The sequence below is a fragment of the Lonchura striata genome, chromosome 15 (genome assembly GCF_050655825.1).
Source record: "Lonchura striata isolate lonStrDom1 chromosome 15, ASM5065582v1, whole genome shotgun sequence".
Taxonomy (NCBI): Eukaryota; Metazoa; Chordata; class Aves; order Passeriformes; family Estrildidae; genus Lonchura; species Lonchura striata.
Genome location: NC_140717.1, coordinates 2,412,051 through 2,422,343, shown reverse-complemented (window position 1 = coordinate 2,422,343; position 10,293 = coordinate 2,412,051). Strand labels below are relative to the sequence as shown.

Genomic DNA, 10,293 nt, shown 5'->3' with positions numbered 1-10,293 from the left:
GATCATTTGAGCTCAGGTTCTTTGCTATTCCTTCTACCAAACGGATCATCACAGGGTTCATGGCATCATCCAGGAGCCCTATGATTTCAGCTAGCACATCCAGCGCCTTCTGCCTCACTTTCTTGTGGCTGTCACATATTCTCAGGACAAAATAATCAAAAATCTGTGAAGAGAACAAACAACATGAAAGCTGGATTAAAATGTCCTTGTTTGAAGAGTGGCTGCAGCACTCAGAAGATCCTTTCTCTCAGGTCAGCACTTGCTTGCCCGATTTCACTGTTTTCCTGTGGGCCACTCACTGGAATGGTTGTGCAACCTCATGCTGCTTGAAAGATTTTCTTCTGTTTTTAAGTGGTTTGGTTGGGGACAAAATAGTTCCTATGGTATTTCTCTCCACTATAAATCATTAAATCAATTCAATTTATTAATGAAAAAGGCTTCCTTTGCTTTACAAGTAAGGAAGCAGATATTTACAATGCCCATTTTTCTATATGGTTGCCTCACGTACTGAGGGCAATTATGATTTTGCCAAAACTATGGCTGGAGGAGATATAAGTTTTGTTTGTCTCAGAATCTGTGTCTGGAGAAGTGCAGGGCTCTGATCAACTCTTCCAGGATCCCTAACTAACAGGTGAACTTCTGAAATGTAATGTACTGTACAACTCTCATTAGAGCAGGTTCAGTCCACTTGACAGCCACATTATCAGGCACCTTTTTCTGGAAAAAGGGAAAAAGCAGTTACTGGGAGGAGAAGGCAGAGATCTGTTCTTAGCTGTTTTCCTCCTTTCCAAAGAGAATAAAAAGCCCCCCAAGAAGGGTGAGCGCTGTCTTTACCAAGAGGATTAGGGACAAGGATGGAAATGAGTAGCCAGAGTTGTGCCTGTGCAAGACAAGATGGAGTCTACAGATGTATTCTTTAAAAAATCCTGGGTTTAAACAAACCCAGCCTGATACTTCTGTTCCCCATGCAAACCCATTTTTAATCTGGATTGTAATTTCCATGCTTTCAGTGGCTGAATTCCCTTCAATTAACCCAACTGGGAGTAGGAGACAGCAGCAGTTGCACCAGAAGAAAATTCTGTCATCATCTGATGAACAGCATCAATAGGCACCTGCCAGACAAATACAGCTGGACTGAAATAACTTGTCCTGAAGCCTGGACCTGAATTAAATTTGTCTGGGTAAGAGGGACCAGCCTGTCCCAAACAGCCAGGATGTTGTGCCAAGACACACTGAATTACCTTTACAGGCTTGGGAAAGGAGCTAAAGGAAAGGAATAATGAAAATACCCTACATACTTGGACAATGTTATTGGAGATTAGCTGGGGGCTGTTTTTGCACAGCTCTAGGAGGAGTGCCACTCCTTCCAGCCGTGTTTGAAACCCCTTGGCTTCCAGGAGCTGGTAAAGTTTGTGGAGTGGCTCCATCTCTTCTGCAGCTGCAGGTAACGTGGCCTGGACTTTTGCATGGTGTAAGAGGTGTCCATCAGAAGTAGACTCCACCCTGGAAAACAAAACCAAATTAGAACCTCTTGGTGATAATAGCTTCAGTTAAATGTGAGCAAATATCTTGAGCTTTCCTAATGATGTGATTTCAAGCTAGAAAAACATGAGGCTCTGAAGAACAACGTGGACCTTGTGACAATCATTACAGGAGACAAACTGCTAGTAACATTCTCGCCAGTTCTCACTCAGGAAAACCAAGGATGAGATGCATCTGATCTATCTTCAGATGGCTTCCAAGGTGCACTGCTCACATTGCTTTGTGGGGAAAGAGAGATGCTACTTCCAAGTTTAAATGCCTCCTCATATGGGATGTGTGTGTCTTATAATAAGGAAACTCATCACTCCGGAGAAGTGCCTCTACAACCAGCCATGACAATTTGGAAAAGTAACTCAGATGCATCTGAGCAGGTGAACAGGGCCATATGTGAAGGATCCAGAAAATCAGTAACAGAGATAAAACCAGAAGCCAGACATCCCAGAACTATGCTCACATTTCATTTGCTTCCCTAGAGACTAGATCCACAGCTTAACAACCCCACTGGGAACAATTCTCCTCGATCAACCTGTCTCATCCATGAGCACGGGAAGATGCTACTGAGGCACGTGGTCGCTTTCCTGACACCACTGAGTGTGACAGGGCTAAATAAATACCCTCTGTTATCAGAGGAGAACAGGTACAAGTAGCTCTGCCATTGGAATGAAGAGACAGCGAGGACCAAATTCCTGTCTTAAATGCTGATTGCAGCACAGGGGGAAATAAACCAAACATGCTGTCCATCAAGTAAACTATATGAAGGACGGGAATATCAAGACAAAAAGTCCACATTGAGACACCTGTTGACCAAAGCTGCTCAGGAATTGCCTTGCTACTTACTACTCAAACTTGGTACTGCTTGAGGGTAAGAAAACCATGACTCAGCCAGGCCAAACCACATGGTGAGAACTGCATCTTTGTGGAATGGCATCTTGCTTCTAGACTGGGACTTCTCATCAAAACATCCATCTAAAAAAGACTCTACTCAGATGAAAAAAGCCTTGGTTGAATTTACTTGTCTCAAGTCAGGCAGCAGAAACTTGGCCCTGTCATAGCCTCCACAACACCGCCCTTGCCACTGCACTGGATTGTCTGAGCTGCAACCAATGGGTGTCTTTTTGTCTCTCCATTTTTGTGAAAACCCTTCCAGAGAAGTTGTGTTCAGTGTAATGCAGAGGTAGATATTTTTTATCCTAGAGCATTTGTAGGGAAAGGAAACAATCTCTGGCACTGGTCATCTCTGTCAGAAAGATTTTCCTGAGGGAGAGGCATGTAAAACTTGTCATATGCTTGGTCACATCTCACAAAAGTGCTCAGTACCGTTTGCTAGAAGACATCGTGGCCTGGGGCTTCTTGGGGCCATCATTCCTCTTCTCCACTGGCTCCTTGACAGCTGGGCATTCACTCTTCTGGTTTTCCATCTCCTACAAAGACACGGAGAAACCCCATCCATCTTTAGAATATAAAATAGGAAATTCCCTGTTTAAAACACCAGTTAGAACCGGGATCACTGCTATCAAGGCTTAGGGAAACATTTCCTAACTTAGAGAAGGAAACAGACCAGAGATTCAGTGATGCCAACTCTTTGCTTTCTATAGCCCAAGGCAGGTTATGGGTGCTACCATACTGAGCAGCAGTCTGAAACCCCAAATTCATTAATCTTGAGCACAAATGGGAATTATGAAAACTGGTAGGCAATGAGTGTTCTTAAAGGAAGCAGCAGAAAAAATTGGACTCTTTGTGGGTCAGCCCATTGTGTTGGAAGTTGATTTGGTTCAACACTCACTCTCCCTGTGCCTGCACAAAGGCACACTCCTTTCTATATTTTTTCAATAAAAAAGTAAAATCCCCCTCCAAACAAACAAAGAATTTTTTGCTGGATGCTGCTGGATTCACCAAACTTCTTCCAGCTCCACAGGGCTTGAGAGCAGGGCAGTATTCCCAAAAGACAGACAGAAATTGTAGTAACTAGTCTTGACTTGGACATCTTTTGTATATTTGGAAGTTTTCTTGGTACTACTACTTTGAGTGTCTTAAAGATACTGTTATCTTCAGACTGTTATCTCCTATTCTCATTTAATTGCTTTACTGGGGGCAGAGCAGGGACAGCGTGGTGGGGGCCTTACTCTTAAATGTAAATCCATTTTCTCCTCTTTCCCTTTCTTCATTGTGACCAATATTCAAAATATTCAAAATCTCACTTTTTCCCTAATAATATCAGTCCCTTTGCGGCTTGCAAATGAACAGGCTGAGGTTTACCAGCTCATTCCCAGGAGCAAAATGATTCAGCAGAAGAGGAATGAGATAAAGACAGATTGGGTATGTTTGATCTCGTATGAGTGGTGGCAGTACTTGCACAAAGGAGACATTTCTCCTGCTAAGCACTTACCTTCTTCTTAATTCTTGCCAGAATGTCTTCCAGGTCACAGGTGGAAAGAGATCGTTCCAAAAGCATTTTCAATTTTTGGTGACTCAGCAATATCTTTACCATCTCCTGTCCAAAATGCCTAAGGAGGGATGGAAGGAAGGATGGGAGAAAGGAAGGGAGGAAGGGAGGAAGGAAGGAAGGAAGAAAATGAAAATGAAAAAATGAACAAAGGAAGGGTATCTTAAACTCATCAGGTGCAATCCTTGCATGAGAAGGCATTACCTACTCAGCAAAGAGGGAAATTTCCCTCCACTTGACACTACACAGTGTTGTCAGCTGAACACAAGAGACAAGAGGAGAATGTGGGGCCACAGAAAAATATCATTTCACTCTGAAACTGTGGGTGTTCCCAGAGAACATGCAAAATACATCTGCTTTGTTGTCAGAGCCTATTAGCAGTGTCCTGCTGCCATTGCACAATAATTTGCCTTTCTTTAACTGGCAGGGAAGCCAGGACAAAACACCTCATGCGTCCTATTGATTATTCTATACTATATGTATGCACAGAGGCAGCTAGTTGCTCTCGTGTTCTTGGCAGCTATTAATGGGAATTTCATCATCAAAGTAAGGGGCTTTTGGCAGTTTGGGTTGATCTGGCCACTAGGAAATCACAGTCTTCTTCAAGAAGAAATCTGGAGGTCACTGAGCCACAGATAACAGCATTGCAGAAATCTGTGGAAGGGGTTTAGAAAGACTGAACACATTGGCTAACAAACCTTGAAATATTTCTAGGAAAGTCTTAATGAGAAACAGATGTTTGGGATCCTTCAGTGAATAACATTAGCCAACACTTTGGCTTTGTGTTGTGCACCTAAGACCAAACAAAACTGTTTGACAGACTAATTGGAGCTCTTTTGATCTCAGTAAAGAATCCTTCAAGTTACAGGAAGTTGATAATGCACCTTTTTGCTGGCCAACCTCAGGTTACCAACTACAGTCATTTCCCAGGCAACCCAAAGCAGGGGTCACAGCACCAAGGCTGTCTGAGCTCAATAAGTGTTTGCACAATGCTCCCAGGCATGAGGAGTGACTCTTGGGGCCCCCTGCACATGGCCAGGAGCTGGACTGGGTGACCCTGACAGGTCCATTCGAACTCAGCATATTCTCTGAGTCTATGCCCCTTAGCCACACAGCGAGGTCACTTTTTATTTCCTTCAGTTTCCACTCATTTGTGGTTTTACCTTTCTAGCCAGACACAAAATGGTTTTCCTGTTTGAGGAGGTGAAATGAAGATCATTACCTTGTGTCCTGGTGACAGTCCTGTGCAAGCTTCCCTGCCGCATGTGCCAACATCTCAACCCTGGGGGTGTCTGCGAGCTTTGTGACTCCCATTCTCTCCATCAAAGACAGGAGGAGCTCGGCCGCGCACTTCCGCACCTGGACGTAGCGGCTCCTGGGAAGAAGAGAGAAACACTGGGCACAAGGAGAAGGAGCAACAGCAGCACAGGCCTTGGCCAGAGCCTGTTCCCTGTCCTTGCTGGGGGAAGGAGGCCCGGGCTCTCCCTGCAACTTCAGACACCTGTAGAAGGTTCTGCCCTCAGATAAACACAAAGTTAGCATTGTACAGAAGGACTGACTGTGAGGAAGAGGGAGGAATTCAGTCTCCCTGCACTATCTGATACTCCATTTCTTTCACAGTATTTTCTCAGAGAAAGATTAAAAGAATAGATCACATATGAATTATTAAGAAATTAAGGACAATTCATGCTGACCCATCAGAGGGCACCCACTACACAGAGCTGCAGCAGGATTGATGCTCTTTCCACCCATTTCTCCCCAAATCTGCAGACCTTTGGAGAAAAACAAATGCAGGGAAAACATGCTGTGGGCTGTGAAGTTGCAGAATATCCAGCAATGCAGCCTGTTTCTTCTGTAAGGCTTGGCAACGGATATATCTGAATGTTTTACCCTATTCCAAAGCTGAGGAAAGAGTGGCAGGCATTTTAGCCAGATTGTCCTGTTCTAGAGAGTGCCTCTTGGGAGCTATCAGCCCAGCACCAACAGTTAAGGCAGCATTTTCTTCAGCTCTCCCATGGTAGTTGGCCTGTGAAGGTGCCTGTAAAGTGATTCACCATCTCAAGGCTAAGCTGAAACATCAGTTTGAATTGAAAGTAGAGCTCTAAGGCCAGGACAGTCATACAAGACTCCTTTTGGCAGGAGCTCTACCTGCTGTGTAGGCTGTGCCTCACCAACGCATTCTCCCCCATGTGCTCTAGGCAGCAGCAAACACCCTCCTTATTTCTCAAATTAATGGCATCAAGAGGAGACATGGTTTTCCCAGGGTCTCTGTGGTTAGTGCTGTTAAATACCAAACACCATTCACAGCTGCAAAAGCACAAAAGCACAAGGCTCTATCCTCGGCCTTTCATTTCCCCAGTGGTTACCATGTCTAAGAAAATCTGATAACTGGGAGAACTCCAGGAGGCAGCAGGAAGCTGCGTGGGACGAGCTCTAGTTTGGATATCAGGAGAAAAGTTTTCCACCCAGAGGGTGGTTGGGCACTGGAACAGGCTCCCCAGGGCAGTGGTCACAGCACTAAGCCTGACAGAGTTGAAGAAGCATTTGGACAACAATCTCAGGCACTTGGTCTGACCCTTGGGCTGTTCTGTGCAAAGCCAAAAGCTGGACCTGATGATCCTGAAGGGCCCCTTCCAACTCCCCATATTCTACAGTTCTGTGATTCTGAGAAGTTCTATGATTCTGCTGCAGGAGGGCAGAAATAGGTGACAAGAGGAAAGAAATGAGGTAGATCAGAGAATCAAGTCCCTGAGTTCACAGAAGATGCAGGATACAGGACCCATTCCCACTCCCACCATTCCCACTCTCTCTCTCATCCCTTCCCCCACTCACACAGGAGAAGGTGAAGAATATCATTAAAAGAAGAACCTACTTGACTCCCCTGTCAATGAGAGTAGTCATTGCTCGTGCAGGAGTCACATTTTCCACCATGAGCCCCAGGGCGTGACAGGCTGCCTTCTGTATGAACTCTGGGGAGTTCCACACCATCTGGAGAAGGACTGGTGCAACCTCTTCTACCTCAGAGTCCATGTCCTTCTTCAAGTTTGCAAAGAACTCTCCCAGAGTGACAATTGCAGAGTAGGACACCTTTGAACGGAGGTTGGTCACCTGGGGAAGTCATGAGGGAAAACATAAGAATCATCTTGAAAAGAAATCAGTTGCCTTCAACAGAAGTCCCAGGAAATGACAAAACATCCTACTGTGTCCAGAGGAACATAAAAGCACAAGAAGAGCAGAAGAGCACAAGCACGGAAAGCACTTACCCAATTTCTGGCCACAGACCTGCTTATTGCAGGCTTTAAAAAAAAAAAAAAATCACTAAAGTGTTCTATTTTACACTTCTAAAATGCCCACTACTTTGATTTCAGGTCCTTTTGCTAGTAAATTAAAACAAGGACTGCTTTCAAATCATAAAGGCACAAGTCATAAAGATAAAAGAGTCAGGTGCTCCTATTCCAGAAAGCAACACTAGCAGCTGAAGCACTCAGCCAGGAAACAGAAAACTCAGCCTCAGGTCTACAGAATAATTTGCAGTGTTGAATTACAGCTTGGGCAGAGATTAGGATTCTGGTAAATAATGTCATCAGTGTCTCAGTTTCTGCATTTGCACATTGCATTATAATGGCACCTCACTCGAAGAACAAGTGTCAGGTACCTGACCTACCAGTAAATACAGCTACATGTACACACAGAGCCTACAGAGAGCTGACAGACATTAGAAATAGAAGGTCTAAAACCAGAAATGAAGACATGCCCTGAGCACACATGGAGATGAACAAGCACATACCTACTCTACACACCATGTATGGAGTATGGGGAACAATTCAGAGCAATGTTCTCACCTCACTGGTAAGTGCCAAGCAAATATCCCGAAGTCGAGAGAGCAGGACATCTGAATGGGATTCAGCCAGCTGTTTGATCTTGAAGAGTCCCTTCTCCTTCTGCTCCCTGAAAGGCAAGTACCAAAAAGATTGATTGATATTTCTCTCCATCCAAGAACTAGGCAGCACCCTCTGAAATGACCAGGCTGGCAGCTCATCCAAACCACAGGAGGTGCTTTTCAAGGAGCACTTAATGAAATCGTGGAACACGTTGCCACAGGATGCTGTGGCTGTCAAAAGCATATAAAAATCCAAGAGGCAAACAGAGGGGTATCAGAGTCTTCATTTGTGGCTGTTTAAGAAGACAGTATTTCTGAAATCTCTGGCACATGATGCCCCTCTGTCACTGCTTCCTAGAAGCTGTGAGACTCAGCCATGCTGCTGTTTCTTGTCACCTCCCTGTACCAGTCCCTGAGACACAGTCCTATGGGGCTGTTACTGGGGCATTTTCCTTCCTTGTCAGCCCCAGCAGGCAGTTCAGCAGGGAGAGTCTGCGCTGCCACTCTGGAGCCGAGTTTCCACTCTTCAGTCTAAGCTTGTGTGTCACCCACTTCACCTCACACATTCCCCTAAAAAGCAGCAGGATATCCTAGAAGATTCCACCCCTGGGCAAGAACTGTTGAAACCCTGGCTTTTCCCAAACCCCCCTGCCTAAAACAACCCCCACAACAGCAACATGTTATTTAAAAGTTGCAAAAAACTCCATCTCCCAACACTTGCTTTCTGTAGGCTCTCAGCCAGAGGAAGGTCTGTGAGGCATCAGGGCTGCAGCACAGGGCTGGTGACTGATCCCATGGGCACCCCTGAGTGTCATCCTGACCCCCACATCTGCAGGAGCTCTCTGCACCTCACAGGGCACCAAAGAGAAATGGGGAAGAGAAAGGGCAGAGCAAATGTGGCTGCACAAGGAGATGCATCGGGACAGATTTTTCATGCTTATGCCAGTGTGAATGGAGGCCTTACCCCTGTGTGAATGAAGCATCCACCAGAGAGTGATCAAAAAGACACCAAAAACAAAACCAATACCACCTAACATTGTAGGGTTATCATCTCTGGGCCTCCTTCTGCCTGTGTATAATTTTGGGACACATTGTGAGTATTGACAAAACATCTCAGGCCCATATGAAGCAGTGAGAAGGAAAAAGCTGAATTCCAAAAGTGCAGGATTCCTAGAGGATTTTCTTTCTTTTTCCTTCTCTTCTGCCATGAGCCCTTAGGAGTAATGACAGACTGAGGGACTTGAAAGCACAACTCAGTCGGTTTCTCAGAAAGAAGAACTCCCTGGAGCTGTTTCTGGGACTGCCATGCAGGAGGTCACAGGGAGACCCTGTCACCTGCCATTGCTGGCAGCAGTGGGAGCAGAGAGGAATCTTAATCCCACTGGGTCAGTGGCCCAAGGCACCCAAACCTGCACGAAAAACTGCTGCCATCCTGCTCTGCCTTCAGTCAGCAAATCATCTCATCCCACAGCTTTCTCTCTCCCCTCAAGATTTCCTTTGCAGCCCCACAGAGCAGCAGGCAAACTGAGGAAACAGCATGGAGCTGCTGCAGCTGGAGCACTGCTGCAGAGCAAGGCTGAGGAAAGGCTGCTCTCAAATCTTTATCCTCTCAGTGCTCTGCAGTAGTTTCACCAGTGCCCTTCGGCCCTCTGGGCTCTCGGGGCTCAGAGGCAGCAGCAAGACTCGCTTCTAACCAACCTTAGTGCTAAAATGGACACAGTGAACGGGGCCTTTCTTACCACTCATCGCTGCCGAGCGAGGAGAGCCCCTCCAGCAAGGACTTCTGTGGGTCGGCAGGGGCTGCGTTCTTCTGTACAGTCCCACGGCATGGCTCTTCTCGGTGTTTGGCACCAGCGGCCGTCTCCGAGGTCACTGTAAGGACAGGGTCGGCCATGGGCGCTGCAGCCCCGGGCAGGGCACCCCGCCATGGAGCGGCCTGCAGCCCATCTCCCAGCCAGGGCTCCATGGGCACACACGGGCACTGGGGCAGAGGCTTCCCTGCTGCCTGGCGCCTTGGGCTCCTTGCTTTCCCCCAGCCTCCCCGGCTGGGCACAGCTCCAGGCTGAACCTGACCATGGCCCCGCAGCGCCAGCTCCCCAGTGCCACAGGGGCCACAGCCAGCGGCAGGTTCCTGCGGCCGCAGAGCTCCCGCTCTCTGCCAGACAGGGCCGGCAGCAGGGCTGACCAGCCAGGAGGGAGCCCCTCAGGTGCCTCTCTTGTCTCAGCACCCTGATTTCCCCCAGCACTGGGGATGGGGCACTCTGCAACTCCCTGAGGAGAGACCTGCAGCTGTCTGGCCACAGCACCGAGCCACGGCTGAACAGCCCAGCCCTGCTGGGCCCGGCTCAATCCCCACGGAGCAGCTGCCAGGGAACAGCCACACCTGACCCTTCCCACCTGACAGTGCTTCTGTGTCCACTGACCTCAA

General features: G+C 47.1%; 1 protein-coding gene across 1 annotated transcript; it reads right to left on the bottom strand.

The window, feature by feature from the left end:
* Positions 1-1,368: 1,368 nt before the first annotated feature.
* LOC146765972 (TOG array regulator of axonemal microtubules protein 2-like) lies at positions 1,369-9,818 on the bottom strand. Its single transcript, XM_085592810.1, has 3 exons — positions 5,208-9,818; positions 3,929-4,046; positions 1,369-2,963 (listed from the first exon to the last, which is right to left on the bottom strand). The coding sequence occupies exons 1-3, from the start codon at positions 5,525-5,527 to the stop codon at positions 2,853-2,855; spliced, it is 549 nt and encodes a 182-aa protein (XP_085448936.1). The 5' UTR covers positions 5,528-9,818; the 3' UTR covers positions 1,369-2,852.
* Positions 9,819-10,293: the final 475 nt, after the last annotated feature.